Source organism: Borostomias antarcticus (genome assembly GCF_949987555.1).
Source record: "Borostomias antarcticus genome assembly, chromosome: 6".
NCBI classification, from domain to species: Eukaryota; Metazoa; Chordata; class Actinopteri; order Stomiiformes; family Stomiidae; genus Borostomias; species Borostomias antarcticus.
The window spans coordinates 9,297,264-9,318,756 of record NC_140239.1 but is presented as its reverse complement, the minus strand read 5'-3'; the positions used below and the strand labels follow the sequence as shown (position 1 = coordinate 9,318,756).

Genomic DNA, 21,493 nt, shown 5'->3' with positions numbered 1-21,493 from the left:
TAGTCCTTAGTGTGTATCTCTAGTCCTCAGTGTGTATCTCTAGTCCTCAGTGTGTCTCTCTAGTCCTTAGTGTGTCTCTCTAGTCCTTAGTGTGTCTCTCTAGTCCTCAGTGTGTATCTCTAGTCCTCAGTGTGTCTCTCTAGTCCTTAGTGTGTCTCTCTAGTCCTTAGTGTGTCTCTCTAGTCCTTAGTGTGTATATCAAGTCCTTAGAGAAGGGGCAGTAGAAACAGTCACAACACCAGCAGCTGAGGTTATTGATCTACAGAGGTTAACAAGGCGTCAGACTCACAGCTCACCTCCAACTGATATTGATGAGCTGTCTTCCTCGTCTTTCGTCAAAGTCAGAGAGAGGCCAGCGGACATGTTTATCTCAGTTTATGTCAGCCATCCTCTCCTTTTCTGCCAGGGTAATGGGATTTATTCTCAGGCCTACAGCCAAGATCACAGGCATCAACACCTGGACTATATCACATGAGAATCGCCAGGCCCAGACCTGTCCAAACACAATGCACTCATATATACACTCCTGTCAGATTATTTTTCTACAGCTTTTTTTGAAGCCTTATAGGGCTTTGTGGTTTGGTGATTGATGTTTGTGTGGTCCGTGACATGATTATGTCCCAGAGAGATGCAGCTGGACCCTTCTATCTGCATGACCATCGTTTAAAAAACATCTTTCATCCCATATGCATCCTTTCAGTATATATATATATATATATATATATATATATGCGTGTGTATATATACATGTATATATATATATATATATATATATATATATATATATATAGTATATGTGGCATTTCACCCCTGGAAGTACAGTGAGTTCATATTGAAGACACATGGGGATTACAGTATCTGTACAAAGCATCATTTTGTGGTAAATACAAATCAAATCAAATCAAACTTTATTTGTATAGCGCATTTCATACACAGAGGCAACACAATGCGCTTTACAGAGAGAAATGGGGGGTGGGCATAGGTCCCACCCCTACATATTCCAGAGAGAAGCAAAAAAAACAGTTTCACCTCGGGGCCAGAAAAGTGAGCTGGGTAAGAAGGGGTGGAGTTGGCTGGGTAGGGACAGCTGAGCTGACGACACAGAGTGGAAGAAGCTAGTCATGAGGGGGCAGGGGGCCTTTTCAGGAACCATTAAGTAGACCTTGGCCCGAGGAAGAGGGGGGGAGGTTCTCCTGGACCTGCTACAGGGTGGCCTGCAGGAGACAGTGAGGGTTCACAGGACCTGTTTAGAGTATAAGAGGAAGAGACACTAGGGAGGCGGGAGGAGGACAGGGTTAGTGGTTGTACTGGACATCCACAGCAGACACAGGGGTTTCTATCGGGCTCAGGGTGGTCTGCAGGTGACAGTGGGGCATCAACTGGACCTGGTTAGAAGGTAGGAGGGAGAGAGAGAGGCACTAGGGAGAGGGGAGGCAGAAAAGGGTTAGTAGCATGCAGAGCCATAAAAGCAACACAGGTATTAAAACAGGCCGTGCCAGTTGCAGGGCAATCAGCATCTGTATACAAATTTAAATATACACACAGTGCATAACAGGATATATACCAATGTATACAGAGGATTCACAAGCAGGCTGGAGGCTGCCTTTCTGTTTCTCTAGGTCCTGGCTAGTGATTGTAAGCTAGACTGAAAAGGTTCGTCTTGAGATCTCGCTTAAAGATTTCCATTGTTTAACCCCTTTGTAGGTACTCTACGTTGTATTTCTGTCTACTTATATTATCTTTAATTTATGTACATGTATTTGCGTACATACTGTACCAAGTTCTATTGATTGCAGGGAAAACTAAACTGCATGCTGTTTCTCATCAAGTACTTGAAGATTACTGGTCTTAGAACTGACACCCCATATTATTTCTCTCTCTCTGCCTCCCCTCTCACCCCTGCTCTCTCTCTCTCTCTCTATCTCTCTCTCTCTCTACCTCACAAATTCTCTCTTGTTCTCACCTCTCTCCCTCCTTCTCCCTCCCTCTCCCCTCCTCTCTGCTCCCTGTCTCTCTATGTGATCTAAGTCTAACAATGCGTTGTGCTCTCCTGGATGCATTACTGTGCGTTACATTACATTGACATTACAGTCATTTAGCAGATGCTTTTTATCCAAAGCGACTTACCAATAATTGCAGTGTACCGCAACTCACCAGAGCTCACAAGTGCATCCTCTTTCTAAACAAGCGACTGAGAGCACAATCCAGTGCTGAAATCAACGCAGCTAGTAAATATGAATACAATAGGCGCTTTAAGAGGCAGGATTATGGACAAGGCGCTTTAAAGGAGAATGTTAGTTTTTGACAACCTGGACCTTATTTACGGCATATTATAAGACGTTTGACTCACCGAGATAACTTTGGTGTAATTCGGAGGCCTGTAGAAGAAATTTAAAATCTAGCGCGAGCCAAGTATATCCATGTAATGGCGACAGACGGGGCACTGAGAATGCAGCTTCTAAAAAAATCTATTTTCTGCCGCGAAACGGTTGTTTTCATCAATCTGTTTTTATGAATCGCTAGTTGTGCTTACATAGAGCGAGGGCTTGTTGTGGTTTTCACATGCCTCTGTAATATGATCTTTAGAAACGTCTTTAGAAACTAAATAGCTTCCCCACTTGCTCCAGCACGCATGCGCACAGCGCGCAGACTGGCTATTCTCCGTCTGTAGGCTACACTCGCGGCTCACATTCTCTACGCTACGATCGGCTTCCATCATATTCTAAGTCATCTTCTATATCCTCAAAATCTGATAAATATTCAGGCATATTGCACACAATATTCCAGGCACCAACAAGCCGATCGTAGAGTAGAGAATGTGAGCCGAATTACACCAAAGTTATCTCAGTGAGTCAAACGTCTTATAATATGCCGTAAATAATGTCCAGGTTGTCAAAAACGAACATTCTCCTTTAAGAGGAAGGATGATGGATGATGATCTAACCATGCGTTGCGTTCTCCAGGATGGATGACGCCGAGGCCTGCTTCATCCTCAGCAGCAGGAACGAAGTCGACCGCACGGCGGCGGTAAGCCTCCCTTCACCCAGCATGACGTCTCTCTCACCGGGCTACTGTCACCCAGCATGACGTCTCTCTCACCGGGCTACCGTCACCCAGCATGACGTCTCTCTCACCGGGCTACCATCACAACTCTTTACTGTCTCCTTTTTTACACACACACAACAAAATCACTTGGGTTTATTATAATTAAACAAATGATTTTTTTGTGTGTGGATTTTTTTTTCTCCAATGAGCCAATAGAGAATTAAGCAATTGACCACGAGAGGCAGTGGGTTACAGGGGATTTTACCACAGCTACAGGGTGTTGTTAGGCCCGACGCAATAGCTTAGGCTATAGTTCTGAATTAAATGGTTGCCAGGCAACATAGGCTATCTCGCCTATTTGGGTTGGCCTTGTTCACATAAGCCATAAGGCATAATTCGGGTTGTTCACGTTTATTTGAATATTTCCAGCTATGGTGCAGTTATTAAAACAGTTCTCCAGAGCATTCGTTTTTGCTGGTAGGGGTGAGGAAGTGTTGGAGTCGGACTGATGAGTGCGATTTGTAATAGGATACGAAAAAGGCGAGGTTGCTACGAGTGGTTGCTACGCAAAGCATAGCCTACCGCTTGATTTTATCAATGTCACTGTATCTGCATGTATCTATATACTGTAGATCATGATATCAGGATTGTATGGCTGAGTGAAGGTGCGGTATGTGGGTTAGTGTTCAGTGTGTTAAGTGTGTGTTCAGTGTGTGTTTAGTGTGAGACGTTTCGTCCTCCAGGACCACCAGACCATTCTGAGAGCCTGGGCTGTGAAGGACTTCGCCCCCAACTGCCCTCTCTACGTCCAGATCCTCAAACCCGAGAACAAGTTCCACGTCAAGTTCGCTGGTGAGTTTGTGGCGTCTCTTCGACTGTTTTTCTCTGTCACTCTTTCTCTCTCTCTCTCTTACTGTTTCTATCATTTCTCCATCTATTTCTATATCACTCTTTCTCTCTCTCTCTCTCTCTCTCTCTCTCTGTAGAGCTCTCTCGTTCTTCTGTCTTCTCCATCCCTCTCTCTCTCTTACTGTTTCTCTCATTTCTCCATTTATTTCTATATCACTCTTTCTCTCTCTCTCTCTCTCTCTCTCTCTCTCGGTAGAGTTCTCTCCTTTCTCTATCTTCTCCATCCCTCTCTCTCTTACAGTTTCTCTCTCCTCATCATCACCAGATCTTTCTTACTGTTTTTTCTGTCTTCATCTCTCTCTACACCTCTCACTTTATTATCCTGTCTTTCTTTCATTCTACTGTAGTCTGTAATCTGACTCAATGGATGTAGTTTTTGGGAATAAGCATTGTTATTCGTTTATTGCCGCCAAATCAGAGGTGACAGAATTAAATCCGATTGGGCCGGCAGCTTCGGTCAGATTCAGATCCAATCCAGACTTTGCGAAACCACAACAGCCCAGTGCGGCGCTGCAATAACCTAGCAACCGCTCCGCCCACAACGTTTGAATTTGAATTTGATTGGTTTAAGGAAATGCAGCGTTTATTTCCCCTATCCCCGGATGAGTAATGAGTGCAGCCAGACCTTACTCCAGCGCCGGCGCAGTGCAAACGAAGCGTGGAGAAACACTCGGTCAGGCTGTGTGAGACTACTCTCATCCTAACTCTCTCTCACTCTTCTGGTTTGTCGATGTTAGATCACGTGGTGTGTGAGGAGGAGTTCAAGTACGCCATGTTGGCTCTCAACTGTGTGTGTCCGGCCACCTCCACCCTGGTGACCCTGCTGGTGCATACCTCCCGAGGACAGTGAGTACCCAGCAGACACGCCTCCACCCCAGCAGACACGCCTCCTCCCCAGCAGACACGCCTCCACCCCAGCAGACACGCCTCCTCCCCAGCAGACATGCCTCTCCCCCAGCAGACACGCCTCCACCCCAGCAGACACGCCCCCAACCCTCCAGACATACCTCCATCCCAGCAGACACGCCCCCATCCCAGCAGACACGCCTCTCCCCCATCAGGCACGCCTCCACCCCAGCAGACATACCCCCACCCCAGCAGACACGCCTCCTCCCCAGCAGACACGCCCCCATCCCAGCAGACACGCCTCCATCCCATCAGACACGCCTCCACCCCGAGGGACGACCATGCAGCTGTCATCCCATGGCCATGGGACCTAGGGTGCTGGGGGTGCTGTAGCCATGGGAACCAAGTGCTGCTGAGGTCGCTGTAGCCATGGGAACCGCTGTAGCGCCCTCTAGTGAGCTGATGGCAAACATGTTTTGTCTGGAAATTAGGTTGTATAATTTTAAATCAATGCATGAAAAACATTTAGCATAATCTGTACTTATTGGGCTAAAAATAGTTTGTAAAAACAGAAATAATGTGCAATATGAATCATAATTCACACATAGCATCCAATGTACACTTGTCACATTTCCCACAAGTGTGTTTCCTGTTAGTTCACTGAAGATCAGACAGCTTTTGCATACAGCTTCTGGCTCCAGCAATCACTTCTAGAGCTTAAAGGAGTACTTCACCACTGGGAATCTAAAGGTCAATTGAAATTGGGTCAACTATGTAGTAGAAATGTGCAGTTGTTTGTGCAATTTGTGCCTTATGGCCAGAGAAAAGACAGAAAACGTATTTTTTGCTCAAACGGAAGAAACCTACAACTACCACAATGCACTGCCCTCGCTGCCTTCCGTGTCCACACCCAATGGGCGGCACGTCGAAGCCGTGAAAACAGGCTAGATGTGGACCCAGATGAGGAACCGGCTGCCAGCTGTCTTGCGCACAACCTCAAGCAAAATGCATTTGCCTACATGCTTTGATCCCATTATTTTAAAGCTAATAACGCCAGCTATAGTCATCTGCAGGCAAACCAACCCCATGCATTTGCTCCAAATGGTTCAAGAAGAGCTTTCAATTTACTTTGGGCAACATTAGCCTGTGCTAAAAATCCTGAGGTAGGCTACTTTAGGTTTCATTTATATATTGGTAGTATACTAAAGTGAATACTAAAGAATATTCAGTCTAATCAGCCCTGATTGACCCCTGACAGCCAGCCCACGGCAATATGAAACAGCACCCTGGTTAGTAAAACAAACCACAACCAACATTAATATTAATAGCCTATGTTTTAATCAGAGACAATGTGAATTACACATTTAAAAAAGAAAAAATGTGTAGTGTATTGGCTCAGGTCAAACTGGTCACAGTGCATCATGAGCCTTTGCAGTCTCTTGGAATCCACGGTAGCCTACATTCACTCCAGGAAATGGTGCTAGGCTGTCAAGCGATATTGTCTACAAGAAAAGAGCAGAACATTACCAAGGCAAGCTTATTTATGCTTATAATTCAAACCGAGCCCAGTAGGCCTGTTATATAAAATTATTTCTCAATTGCTGTGTTAGTAATAAAATGCTTACTTCATGCCTAGCCATCTGTTTCTCCCAGGTGGGTTGGTGTTCACCTTCTCGATCCTAAAATAGCCTAGCCCTCGCTGTATTCCAGTTCGCTACAGATAGCCACATATGTCCGATTCCAGAAGTAGACTTTCAAAATCCTCTTCATGCATATCAGCTGGAAAATTGCCTTCTGCCATGGTCATTAGTGGATCCGGTCTGTTTCCGTCCACAGGGCGTTGTGGTTTTCTTGCCGGAGCGCGGGTGCCGCCCCTCATTTTAGGTGTAGGCGGGGACAGAAAAATGCGGAACTAGAAGTTGTAGTTCTGAGCAGGAAGGCCCAAATCTCTACAATTGACATCAAACGCGTCATTTGACATCATTTGTAGTTTTTTGTTTTTTTGAAAGTGAGAAAAATAGCCTCAGGAAACACTGAGGGATGGAAAACCACATTAATTGTAAAATACTACACATTTGGGAATGATACAAGGCTTAATGCTAATCGGTGAAGTGCCCCTTTAAGCCTGTCTTAAATGTTGCAAAAACAAAACATATGTAATTCTCTAGATCCAGATTTTCAAAGGACACTGATGGTTCTGATATTGAAAGAGTGCCCTCCTACAGATAAAAAAAAAAGTTGAGGGTAAAGCTTGGGTTCTTAGAAATAGAATAGAAATAGGTCTTGCTTTTCATTTGAAAATAGAAAGTCTACTTTCATAGACTGGGCACCACTGAAAATGAGAAACTGAATGAGGTACTAGCACTGCCTCAGAGATCACCTGGTACTAGCACTGCCTCAGAGATCACCTGGTAGGCTACTAGCACTGCCTCAGAGATCACCTGGTACTAGCACTGCCTCAGAGATCACCTGGTACTAACACTGCCTCAGAGATCACCTGGTAGTAGCATTGCCTCATAGATCACCTGGTACTAGCACTGCCTCAGAGATCACCTGGTACTAGCACTGCCTCAGAGATCACCTGGTACTACAGTAGCACTACCTCATAGATCACCTCGTACTAGCACTGCCTCATAGACAACCATAGACAATAAGACAACACATCAGGCTTACCGAGGTTAATGAAGAACCAGCCAGCTTGGGAGCAAAAGCTAACATCAGCCTAACGGCATTTGACGGACTCTTCCAACCATCCAACTTCGATTTTCCAGGCCAACATCTTGGGACAGAAAAGTCAATCAATAGCTTGGTTTAGTAAATGGAAGTGACTGCATTGGTGAATTCACCATGCAGGAAATTAGGTTTTTGACACTCAAAATGTCCTGGGGGAGGACTACTAGACCCCCGCTTAATGAGAAACGTCACTCCTGCTATTCCGAGGCTGCGTTCTCATCAGAATAGCTCAGTGTTGTGGAGTGTACGTAGTAAGTGCTGCCTCATGCGAACAACCATTAGGAGCTGTGTCTGGACTCTACACCCCGTTACAGTGAATCTACCAGAAAGACATTGCCCTGCTGTGATCTTGGCGTTGTTCCTGCGTTCAGTCATAAATCCTGCTGTGTTTGTGTGCTGGGCATATTGACAATGCTTCTCATCACTGTAATACCCGGAGATTCGGGCAGGACTCCGGGCATCGCAATTTCCTTTATGGAAACGTGGAGAGACTTGGTCCACGTTTGGGTGACAGGTGTCATTTTTCATTTCATTAACTTTTATTTAACCAGGTTTAACTGCATAGACCGTTCTACCTTCAGTAAGGTTGTTAGTAGAGGTTGCACAGGACAATTAACAGCTCTGCTGGAATGACCTACAGTATTTCATTTCAAACCTTTATTTCAACTCGTTAGACACTGAGGTTTCCCTCATTTGCGGTGTCGACGAGCTAACACAATCATACACAATCATAAACAAACAATAATAAAGAACAACAGATCAATGTACAGTGTTACAGATAGAATCATTAAAAACAATTGCAGGATGAAGTGCAAAGGCTAAGGGCCATAGATCTAAAGTCTGTCATAGTATCACACCCTACAACCTATAGTCTCCTATCACACCCTACAAACTATACTTCCCTATAAAGGAAAAAAACAGTAACTTCATTTTTGGTCGAAAACAATTTATTATATATATCATGTAGACAGCTATCTTCTCTCTAATGTGTTGTATTTTGGAGAAATATGGGGTTGAATTTACTGTTACTGCAAAAGGCCCTGTAGGCAAACAACTTTAAAGTAATTTCTCTCAGTTCTGCACTCAGGGAAGCTACTGCCTTTTTTCCCCTCTGCAACATAGTCTTCTCAAGGCTGCAAATCAAACCTTTAAATTTCTCAGGATGGAGGAAACTGTTTTGAACAAATCAGTGTACCTTTTGGGCCTGGGGTTCCATTATGGTGTAGGATGAAATTCCTGGAATTTGATGTGAACTCGTGATCAGTAATGGCAGAGTTTAAATGAAATCATTCCACAACATTTAATCCCTTAGAGTCAGTAGTTCATCAAAGTATAAACCCTTAGTTCGATACATTGTACCTTATGTTTTATCTTGTAACCAACCGTTACATTATTTACTTTACTGTCATGTCAAAAAGTAGAAAGATTGCTCTGGCTGTAGCCTATTTCGAGGCTGAAGAGGAGAGAGTTGGTCGGACTACCCGGCCTATCATATTGTCATGATTGGTCGTCTGATAAAAATACGCTTCACGTCATAGCGGATTTCTCAAAAAGTTGAACTATTTTCATCTTCAGGAATCCGCTCTGCGCAAATGCGCAGCGCTTTTCAATATCCGCCCGCATTTGATCTTTTCCCATAGCTTTGAATGAAAAATAAGCTGCCGAAATCCGCAGCGTATTTTAAAAATACCTATAGTGTGCCCAAGCCTTACATGGTTTACAGAGAGGTGACTGTTCCCATGTCCAGAGACCAGAAAGCTGACCATTCCTTCGTCCAGAGATCAGAGACCAGCGAGTTGACCGTTCCTGTGTCCTGCTGTTACAGGGAGGGCCAGATGTCTCCAGAGCAGTGGCAGAGGACGTACGGACGCTGCTCAGGGAACGAGGTTTACCACATCCGCCTCACGGACAGCAAGTTTTTCGGGGAGTATGATGGGAAGAGCTTCACCTATGCCTCCTTCCACGCCCACAAGAAGTGGGTAGACTTGTATTGTATATCTGAGACCCTCAAAGATAGTAATATTAGTCTTTCCGTCGGCGACTGCCTGTATGTTAATCCTGGTTCTCTGTCCCCTCCCCCTCAGGTACGGCGTGTGTCTGATCGCCGTTAAGCGCGAGGACAACAAGAGCATCCTGCTCAACCCGGGGCCGCGCCACATCATGGCCGCCGCCGACACCTGCTACTACATCAACATCACCAAGGAGGAGAACTCCGCCTTCATCTTCAAGCAGGAGGAGAGACACAGCAAGGGCCTGCCGGCCTCGGGGCTCTACGACGGCCCCTCCCGCCTGCCCGTACACAGCATCATCGCCAGCATGGGTGAGCCTGGGGGGCCGCGGAGGGAGGGGGGGGGGGGTCTGAGAGCCTCGCCAGACCGTCCTGATCCGGCCGGCTCACTCTCACTTTCTCTCCGATACTCTTGTTCTTGTTTAATTGTTGTTATTGAGTCTATTTCTGCAATAACTGCACTTCTGGCTGTGTTTATTCTACTAACATTAACGTAACCGCTCTTTAATATTTATCGCAGTCTATTCTTACAGCGTCTGTATAGATTTACCCGCTATTCTTATGCCGCTGCTTCGACGGCCTCAACCTAACCATAGTCTCACCAGATGTAGGTTTTGGGGATATGCTTTGTCATTAGTTTATTACTACCCAATCAGTGGACGACTGGAGATTCTCCCGGCCCCATCAGATTCAATTCAGACTACGTGAAACAAAAACAACCTAGCAACTGCTCTGCCCAAGGAGATTGTGATTAGTTTAAAGAAAGCATCCCCCCCCCCCCTATCTCCAAATGGTAATGAGTCCAGCCAGACTTTTCTCCAGCCCTGGCACAGCGTAAACGAAGTGTGGAGATAGTTCTGGCCATGCGAGTCTACCCTAACCCTAAACCAAATATGTATTTATGGCTAAAATACTTGAAATTGATGGTTAATAGATGGCAGCCGTAAGAATAGACGTGGCCGGTATGTGCCACTACAACTATTTGAATCAATACAAAAAGACACCATAAGAATAGTCACTTCCTTAATATTCTGTCTGTGTATTTGTTAATAAATGCTCATTTTGTTTTTGCAGGCTGCAGCTTTTGAATTGTAGCTTGAAAATACATTTAATGCCTTTAATAAATATATTTCCCAGTCCAAATACATCATATACCCCCCAGATCACCCCTAACCCAATAGCACTCAATCCCTCACTAGTGCGAACATACACAGTGCTACCTAGTGTAGGTAGTGTTTTATTTGTATTGTATATTATTATTTACAACATTTACTGTTTATTTAATGCTCTACATAGACCGGTGTGTCGCCTTAACCAAACCATCCCGGAGAATACCGGCACAAGCAGTCCTCAATATAATCTGACCGCAATCTGACCACATTCTAACCGCATGCCATCCCTCTCGCCCCCCTCTCTCGACCACGCCAGGCACGGTGGCCATGGATCTCCAGAACGTGGAGCCTCCCGAGGAGAGCGTCAAGCTGGCCCCGCCCACGGAGAACGGCGCCAGCAGCAGCAGCCGCCGGCCCAGCATCGCCCCGGTCCTGGAGATCGCCGACTCCAGCGCCATCCTGCCCTGCGACCTCCTCAGCGACCAATCAGAGGACGAGACTACCCAGTCAGAGGAGGAGGGCTCGGTGGGGTCAGAGTGAGTGTCGTGGGGGAGTGGTGGGGGTGGGGGGAGTGGGAGGGGTCATTGCGGATTTTTATAGTGAACTTTGACCAGATATTTATGGTACAGTCACGCGGGGGTCACGCAGACACTGGGTCACCCCTAGACTCCGTAACCCCTCTAACCTCATCTATCCGACTGTCTCAACTCATAGAGAGCAAGTGGTGACAGGGGGACTTTGGAATTGCCAGTCGGCGGTGCCCAAAGCTGAGTTTATCTCAGGCTATGCATCCTTGCTCTCCCTCAGCTTCCTTGCTCTCACCGAGACATGGATCACACCAGAGAACACTGCCACACCCGCAGCCCTGTCAGATGTGTATTCTTTCTCCCACACTCCCAGAGCTGCGAGGCGAGGTGGTGGTACTGGCCTGCTCATTTCCCCAACATGGAAATACTCACTCGTCTCCATCCCACAGTTCTCCCCTCCCTCTTTTGAATTCCATGCTGTCTCTGTCATGTATCCAATCAAGCTCACCATTGCTGTTGTGTATCGCCCACCAGGTCCTCTTGGTGAATTCCTAGAGGAGCTCGATACACTAGTTTCGCACTTCCCAGATGATGGGTCCGCACTCATCCTTCTCGGGGACTTCAACATCCAGAGTGAGAAATTGGAACCTTTCCTCTCCTTCCTCTCCTCCTTCGATCTTCACCTCTCTTCTTCTCCTCCTACTCACAAAGCCGGCAACCAGCTGGATCTCATCTTCACTAGACACTGTTCCACCCCTAACCTCTCTGTCACTCCCCTCCATCTCTCTGACCACTATTTCATGTCCTACTCCCTCTCCATCCCCTCTTCCCCTGTAACTCCTCCTCCTACCCACATGGTTACCGCCCGTAGCCATCTCCGCTCGCTCTCCCCTACTGACCTTTCCTCTACTGTCACCTCCGCCCTCCCCGCCCCTGAATCCTTCTCTCTCCTACCCTCTGATACTGCCACTGATCTTCTCCTCTCTACTCTTTCCTCTTCTCTGGACAATCTCTGTCCCCTCACCTCCAGGCCTGCACGCCCAACTCCACCTGCCCCATGGCTGTCGGACTCAGTGCGTACTGATAGACGGAGCCTGAGAATAGCTGAGCGCAAATGGAGGAAAGGCAAGCTCCCAGGGGACCTTCTTAATTTCCAATCTCTTCTTTCCACATTCTCCTCCTCTCTGTCTGCTGCTAAAGCTGCTTTCTTCCGCTCTAAAATCCTAACCTCTGCTTCCAATCCTAAAAAACTCTTTGAAACCTTCTCTTCACTACTCCAGCCCCCACCTCCTACTCCCAACTCCTCCCTTCTCCCTGATGATTTCGCCAACTTCTTTGACAAGAAAGTTAACGATATCAGATCCTCTTTCCCCCCTCCCCCGGTCAACGCTCCATGCACGAAACTCACCCCCCCATCCCCACCCTCTCTCCACTCCCTGCTCCCCCCCTCCTCTCCACGCCCCACCTTATCCCACTTTTCTCCCCTCTCCCCCAACGAGGCCCTCAACCTTGTAACATCTAACCGCCCCACCACGTGCTCCCTAGACCCTGTTCCCTCGACTCTCCTTCAGTCTGTTGCACCCGAACTCCTTCCCTTCCTAACCCACCTCATCAATGCATCTCTTGTTTCAGGATGTTTTCCCTCTGCTTTCAAGACTGCCAGAGTCACCCCCCTCCTAAAGAAACCATCTCTCGACCCCTCTGATGTCAAAAACTACAGACCGGTTTCCCTTCTATCCTTTCTATCCAAAACACTTGAACGTGCTATCTTTAACCAACTGTCTTCGTACCTCCACCAGAACGACCTCCTAGATCCCCACCAATCCGGGTTCAAGGCTGGCCACTCGACAGAGACCGCCCTCCTTGCAGTAACAGAGTCACTCCATGCCGCTAGAGCGAACTCTCTCTCCTCTGTCCTGATACTCCTAGACCTGTCAGCAGCATTTGATACGGTAGACCACCAGATCCTCCTCTCCACCCTCGAGGAGAAAGGCATCGATGGCTCTGCACACTCCCTGTTTGCATCCTACCTGACGGGCCGCTCCTACCAGGTGACATGGAGAGGGTCGACGTCGGAACCACGTAGTCTGACTACGGGGGTTCCACAAGGGTCTGTCCTGGGTCCTCTCCTGTTTTCCCTCTACACTACATCTCTGGGCGCTGTCATTCGCTCGCATGGCTTCTCCTATCACTGCTATGCCGATGACACCCAACTGGTTCTGTCATTTCCCCCTTCTGATACAGAAGTGGAGACACGCATAGCTGGGTGCTTGGCTGACATTTCGGAGTGGATGACGACACATCACCTCAAGCTCAATCTGGACAAGACTGAGCTGCTGTTCCTCCCGGGGAAGGGCTGTCCGCACCGGGACCTGGCCATCACCATTGAAGACACAGTGGTGACCCCGACTCGGACTGCGAGGAATCTGGGTGTGACCCTGGATGACCAACTGTCATTTTCCTCACATGTCACATCCGTCACACATTCCTGCAGATTCATGCTCTACCACATCAGGAGGATTCGCCCTTTCCTCACTAATGAAACGGCGCAGGTACTCATCCAGGCCCTGGTCATCTCCCGCCTGGACTACTGCAACTCCCTCCTCGCGGGGGCACCGGCGTCAGCCATTAAACCTCTGGAACTTGTCCAGAAAGCTGCTGCTCGCCTGGTGTTCAACCACCCCAAATTCTCCCACACAACTTCCCTCCTCCGTTCCCTACACTGGCTCCCTGTAGCGGCTCGCATCCAGTTTAAAACTCTGGCGCTAACCTACAGGGCAATGAAAGGAACAGCCCCCTCCTACCTCCAGGCCATGGTCAAACCCTACATCCCCTCCCGACCACTACGCTCTGCTACCTCAGGGCGACTGGTTGCCCCGTCACTCCGAGGCTCCTGCGGTCGATCGACACGGTCACGGCTCTTCTCTGTCCTGGCCCCGCAGTGGTGGAATGAGCTGCCCACTGATGTCAGGACAGCAGAGTCGCTGCCCATCTTTCGTCGCAGGCTCAAAACTCATCTCTTCAAGAAGTACTACAACAATCCTCCCACCTAAGCACTTATTATATTATATTGCACTGTACTTTAGATTGTGATTCTTGCACTTTGCCTTCAGCACTAGATTATGCTCTTAGTCACTTGTTTGTTTTAGAAAGAAAATGCACTTGTGAGTTCTGGCAAGTAGTAGTACATTGGCTCTTCCTACGTTAAATGCAATTATTGTTAGTCGCTTTGGATAAAAGCGTCTGCTAAATGACTGTAATGTAATGTAATGTACAGTACACTTCTTCTTCATACCCGAGAGTCACAGGAGATCAGAGATCTGTCATCGGAGGTTTGACCTCTGTCTTAGAGGTCACGCAGTCCTGAGATGAATGGAGTTAGAATGTTTAAGTAATCCGTGTGTCGTGAAGTGTTAAGGAAGTGGTCGCAGTGATGAATGTGTGATTAAAAACAAGGTCAGCTCTTCTCTCCAGAGAGCGTTCGTGGACAGTGGGCTGGACACCTTCTCATCTCATTAATCATCTCATTAATCACAAAAGGAAAACTGGACAGACTTGAATCTGTCTCTCTTTTTCTCTCTCTCTCGCACGCGCACGTGCTTACTATCTCTTTTCTCCCTTTGTCTTTCCTTCTATCATCCTTCTTTCATTATATAACTCCGCCCCCCCCCACACACACACACACTCACGCACACACACACACACACACACACACACACACACACACACACACATCCTTCCCGCTGCAGGAGATTGAGACATATCTCTGGCCAGATTGTGTATGTGTGTGTGTGTGTGTGTGTGTGTGTGTGCATGCGTGTATGTGTGTGCGTGTGTGTGTGTGTGTGTGTGTGTGCCTGCGCTTCCAGCGATGTCCCGTTCTCAGCCCCATACAAGCCCACTCAGCCCTGCGTCTGCTCAGCGCAACGTTCAGATTATATTAGATCACCATCTTCCACTACTCTGAACCAGCGTAGCCCTGAGCTCCCATCCTGCCCCTGACAGTTCCTCTGCCACAGGGCGCCTGCTTGGTTTCCCTGCTCCGCGGGTCAGATGGGCTACACTGACTGGAGCGAGAGATGTGGCTCTGCTTTGTGTGAGCCTGTTGAGACGCTCAGGAGAGTCAACCGGCGGCCACACATTGCCCCCGTGTGGCGGTTTGACGGAAATGCAGTTTAGCTGCGCTGTGAAAGCTCATGATGTGTAGGCGCTTGGAAAAGAGACCAGGATTTGAATGATAGCTATTGCTAACGTTGACAAACAGCTTGATAACGCTGACAGCTGGGTATGCTGTTTTTATTCTCTATCAGTCTCATCTTTTGTTACGGGTCTTCCTGTGTGTTTCCTGTGTATGTGCCCATGTGCCTGCGTATGTGTATTTACTGTGTGTGTGTGTGTGTGTGTGTGTGTGTGTGTGTGTGTGTGTGTGTGTGTGTGTGTGTGTGTGTGTGCGTGTGTGTGTGTGTGTGTGTGTGCGATTGTGTGTGTGTTTTAACCTCAGCTTTGTGAAAGGCTACCCACCCAACTCCCCCTACATTGGCAGCTCGCCCACCTTGTGCCACCTGCTGCCGGAGAAAGCCCCGTTCTGCTGCCTGCGTCTGGAAAAGGTGAGCCGGACGAACCACGGATGAGAGCAGTTCAAGTTCGTTTCACTTTATTATTCAGTCTGAACAGGCTCCCATTGCAGCCGTTTTCCGAGACGGGCGTCGCCGAAGAGGGGGAGTCCTCAGCGATTAGTTCATCCAATCCAAATCTAACCAATCACATGGCACGGTTTAATTCTGTCATCGCATTCAGAGGACGCTGATTGGCCTGGTTGGAATTCCAACCGAGAAATCACTCTGGACCAGAACCTTTCCTGACCCTGAATTGCATTTAAAAAAATTATGTTTCAGGGGCTGGAGTCAGACTAGGATTACATTAGGCTTTTTTGGGGGGGGAAAATAACTTCTCTTTGGAGGCGTTGAAGTAAAGCCACTCTACCCTGCTCCAAATGTACCTGATCTCTCTCACACAGTGGCATTATAGTCATACTATACAATAATCAGCAGCACAGTGATCATTAAAATTAATGACTAATTGATAGAATTATAACAACATTATTATATTTCTCTACACAGTTTGTATTGACATTGACCTGGGTGAATTCACATCATTTCAATAGGTTTCTCTGATCAAAGCAGAATTATCGGTGATCGTCAATACCTTATGTCAGCCACCAATATATTCATCACTATTGCTATATGAATTCTCAGAGCTGGTGTCTCACTTGGTATCTCTAGATATGATAGAATAATCTTGAATGGAGACCTTGATACTCATATTAATAAGAGGGATGACTCCAAAGCTACTGTATGGAGCTTATGAATCTAATAGCTGTGAACTTCCCCAACATGTAAATGAAGCCCCTCATCAGCATGGTAACATTGCTGACCTAGTAATAACAACAGGGCTAAACATTGATGTTTCAATATTCAAATAACCTATTTCTCACCATCGCTGTGTGGTTTTTAATGGCAACCTAATCTAGACTAAAAGGTAATAATTTGAGCCATACAGTTCTGACTGCTCTATAAACAGCACTCTATCACTGTTTTTATGTTCATTTTATGTCTATTTTATGTGAAGCAGTTGGCGCATGTAGTTTCTTATTGTAAAGCACTTTGAGCTGCATTTTTTAATGAAATGTGTTATACAAATAATGATTATGATTATTATTATTATTATTATTATTATTATTATTATTATTATATACACAATGAACAGCATTGTAACTATATTCTCTCTACTATGTCCACAGGGTTGCAGGCACAACAGTTTTGAGGATGCCAAGGCCTATGGCTTCAAGAACAAGCTGATCATAGTGTCAGCAGAGACAGCGGGGAACGGCCTCTACAATTTCATCGTCCCGCTGCGGGCGTACTACCGCCCCAGGAAGGAGCTCAACCCCATCGTGCTGCTGCTGGACTACCCGTAGGTCACCACCGTCGCACTGTAGGTCTGTCAGTCAGGATGTACAGGAGGTCTATATGTTTGAATATACTATAGGTCTGTATGTCAGTCTGGATAGACTGTTCTGTAGGGACTAAAACCAGACTCTATACTCAGACATTTGACTCTCCAGGAAGGACATTGTCCACTCTTGCTTCATAAGATTTTGACCTGATGGAAAGATGAAAATTAAGTTCTGTAGTGGGGAGTAGCTCAACCAGAAGACATGTCAGTGTTACTGTACCAGGGAGTAGCTGTACCAGAAGACATGTCGGTGTTACTGTACCAGGGAGTAGCAGTACCAGAAGACGTGTCAGTGTTACAGTACCAGGGAGTAGCTGTACCAGAAGACATGTCAGTGCTACAGTACCAGGGAGTAGCTTTACCAGAAGACATGTCAGTGTTACAGTACCAGGGAGTAGCTGAACCAGAAGACATGTCAGTGTTACAGTACCAGGGAGTAGTTTTACCAGAAGACATGTCAGTGTAACAGTACCAGGGAGTAGCTGAACCAGAAGACATGTCAGTGTTACAGTACCAGGGAGTAGCTGAACCAGAAGACATGTCAGTGTTACAGTACCAGGGAGTAGCTTTACCAGAAGACATGTCAGTGTTACAGTACCAGGGAGTAGCTGAACCAGAAGACATGTCAGTGTTACAGTACCAGGGAGTAGCTGAACCAGAAGACATGTCAGTGTTACAGTACCAGGGAGTAGCTGAACCAGAAGACATGTCAGTGTTACAGTACCAGGGAGTAGCTGTACCAGAAGACATGTCAGTGTTACAGTACCAGGGAGTAGCTGTACCAGAAGACATGTCAGTGTTACAGTACCAGGGAGTAGCTGAACCAGAAGACATGTCAGTGTTACAGTACCAGGGAGTAGCTGTACCAGAAGACATGTCAGTGTTACTGTAGTTGCCGTGGGGAGTAGATTCTAATAAGATTGTTGCCTTATTCATGGCTTTGCTGCTGGGTTGATGGTTTTGCAAAGCAGTTTCAGGTGTGTGTGTGTGTATGTGTGTGTGTGTGTGTGTGTGTGTGTGTGTGTGTGTGTGGGTGTGTGTGTGCGCGTTTTCTGTTCATGTGAATGTGTGTGTGTGTGTGTGTGTGTGTGCACATGTTCTGTCTATGTGAATGTGTGTGTGTGTGTGTGTGTTGTGTCTATGTGTGGCCTATAATAAAATGTTGCTTTTATAATTCATGATGGGTTTAATTAATTCATAGAAACAGGGAGAGAGAGGGGGTTACAGTAATGCCTCACAGTCTGCATTTATGAGAAGCTAATGTTGTTTCCCTCTCAGCTATTAATTAAAAGAAAACATATTCCCCTACCTATCACATAAATCAGCCTGGAAATATTAGAAATGCCCACCACCCACCCGCCGGGATTATTAAAGTTCTTATCTTCAACAAGTCCTTGAAAAGTAGAACTCCTGCACATCTATTCATCTCGTTTGCCCCGTCCAGTCTTGCCCCGTCCTGTCCTGCACTGCCCCATCCCTCACACACTCTTCTTCACCTGCAGTCAGTCGAAACATAACGTTTCAGTCGTCTGATCTTCATCACATAGTCTTTTGGTGAAGGTCAGACGACCAAAATGTGTTTGAAATAAATGGATTGACTGCAAGAAGACAGTGTGCAGAAACAAATGAAATGACAACGCCTATTATGTAATTCAATGCAGCCAAAAAGGCTAATGTTTTGCTAAGTTGATTAGCGTCAGCTGCTTCCTGTTTGTCCCAGGCCTGACAACCATTTCCTGGAGGCCATCTGCTGTTTTCCCATGGTCTACTTCATGGCTGGAACCATCGATAAGTAGGTTCACCACTCACTCAGTACAGAACATTTACAGTACACTGTTACAAGGAGCAACAATGTATCATCCTTTATGTGTGTGTGTGTTTCAGTCTCAGTCCATAGACTGAGACAGAAAACTGGTGGTTAAGATTCCCAAAGCTTATGTATCTATTATTGTTTGTGTTCAAGGATTTATTTTCAAATGTGAACACAAATATATTAAAGTGTATGTGTGTGTGTGTGCGCACATGCGTGTGTGCGCGCCTGCGTGTGTGTGTGTGTGTGTGTGCGCACCTGTGTGTGTGTGTGTGTGTGTGTGTGCGTGCGTGTGTGTGTGTGTGTGGCAGCCTGGATAACCTGCTGCAGTGTGGGATCCTCTATGCTGACAACCTGGTGGTGGTGGACAAGGAGAGCACCATGAGCGCTGAGGAGGACTACATGGCCGACGCCAAGACCATCGTCAACGTCCAGACCATGTTCAGGTACCCAGATACCATCCAGACCATGTTCAGGTACCCAGATACCATCCAGACCATGTTCAGGTACCCAGATACCATCCAGACCATGTTCAGGTACCCAGATACCGCCCAGGCCATGTTCAGGTACCCAGATACGGTCCAGACCATGTTCAGGTACCCAGATACCGCCCAGGCCATGTTCAGGTACCCAGATACCATCCAGGCCATGTTCAAGTACCCAGATACGGTCCAGGCCATGTTCAGGTACCCAGATACCATCCAGACCATGTTCAGGTACCCAGATACCGCCCAGGCCATGTTCAGGTACCCAGATACCGTCCAGTCCATGTTCAGGTACCAAGATACCATCCATATCATGTTCAGGTACCCAGATACCGTCCAGGCCATGTTCAGGTACCCAGATACGGTCCAGACCATGTGCAGGTACCCAGATAACGTCCAGACCATGTTCAGATACCCAGATACCGTCCAGACCATGTTTAGCTACCCAGATACCATCCAGGCCATGTTTAGGTACCCAGATACCATCCAGGCCATGTTTAGGTACCCAGATACGCCTGTTAGTGTCCTGAGGTGGCTAGAACTGACCCTGGAGGGTTTCTGGGTAGGGCTGGCTTAGCACCATCCTGTCAGAGATGTATTCATCTGCATTCAGGAAAACTGGATATATTCACAGGTTGTGAACCTGAAGAAGCCTTGTCTGAGCGAAACGCGTTGTGCGAATAAAAGTATGAAGCATCAGATTTGTCCATCGCTTTTATTTTATTTTCTGCTGTGCGGTCCCTTCCTGCATTAGGAAGGTGCTCTCTTTTTTGTTTAACCGCCCAGGCCATGGTCAGGTACCCAGATACCGTCCAGGCCATGTTCAGGTACCCAGGTACCATCCAGACCATGTTCAGGTACCCAGATACCGTCCAGGCCATGTTCAGGTACCCAGATACCATCCAGGCCATGTTCAGGTACCCAGGTACCATCCAGTCCATGTTCAGGTACCCAGATACCGCCCAGGCCATGTTCACGTACACAGATACCGTCCAGACCATGTTCAGGTACCCAGATACCGTGCAGGCCATGTTCAGGTACCCAGATACCGTCCAGACCATGTTCAGGTACCCAGATACCGTCCAGACCATGTTCCGGTACTCAGATACCGTCCAGGCCATGTTCAGGTACCCAGATACCGTCATCTGCATGCAGGAAAACAGGATTTATTCACGGGTTGTGTCACTATTCTGTATCTTTAGAGATCTCATTGTCAAGTACCAATGCTGTAAGTTACACAGGCATCAAGGGTCTTTACTCATTCCAGGGGAAATTTTTAGTTTAGTTTAATTTATTAGACCATAGTTAAAATACATGATAGAGCAAGTCATTCATCGTAAAAATGTCAAGGATGGCACAAAAAAGTCAAAGACTTATTTCCGTTAGCGGATGAGTTGAAATTGATTCAAATCGAACGGTAACAAGAAATACGTTGGTAGAGAAGAGTTTTACTGCATCACAAAACTCCTTTAGTTGTTTTTCAAGAGAGAATTGCCAAGGAAAGACATTGTAAATAGCTTCTATCTGTGCTCTTATTTCAAAGCCTGAAATGAAAGTGACCCATCATTGCCACCCTGGTCCCATCCATTCCCCCAAGAATTTAATCGAATCTGTCTCCAAGAATTGAATCGAATCTCTCTGTCCTCTGACCATCTGCAACTCTACCTTTCATTGAGAATGTGAGATGGCAGTGTATTTCAGTTACAATACCAAATAACAAAGTATTTATCTCTATCTATGTATCTACTGTACCTCTCTCTCTCTCTCAGTTCAATTTCAATTAAATTCAAATATTTTTATTAGCATGACATACTGTACACAGTAAATATTAGTTGGCTCATGCACTAATACTGTTTTAACTCTTAAACATTTGAAATAGATAAATGTTTTATGTATTTATATAGTGTGTATGTGTTATGTTTATGTGTGTGTGTATGTCCTGAATGTATGTACAGTACATGTATATGACTGTGATGTGTCTCACCTGTCTCTGTCTGTCTCCC

General features: G+C 46.6%; 1 protein-coding gene across 1 annotated transcript in view; it reads left to right on the top strand.

Moving 5' to 3' along the window:
- Window positions 1-21,493, top strand: part of LOC311310402 (potassium channel subfamily T member 1-like) — a gene marked incomplete at its 3' end in the record, with an annotated part of 98,926 nt that overhangs the window by 62,930 nt on the left and 14,503 nt on the right. The window contains 10 exon segments of the mRNA XM_084439890.1: window positions 2,964-3,027; window positions 3,789-3,897; window positions 4,692-4,800; window positions 9,359-9,508; window positions 9,618-9,853; window positions 10,970-11,189; window positions 15,682-15,787; window positions 16,981-17,153; window positions 18,916-18,987; window positions 19,317-19,451. Of these exon segments, the coding sequence (XP_084296016.1) occupies window positions 2,964-3,027; window positions 3,789-3,897; window positions 4,692-4,800; window positions 9,359-9,508; window positions 9,618-9,853; window positions 10,970-11,189; window positions 15,682-15,787; window positions 16,981-17,153; window positions 18,916-18,987; window positions 19,317-19,451 (1,374 nt within the window).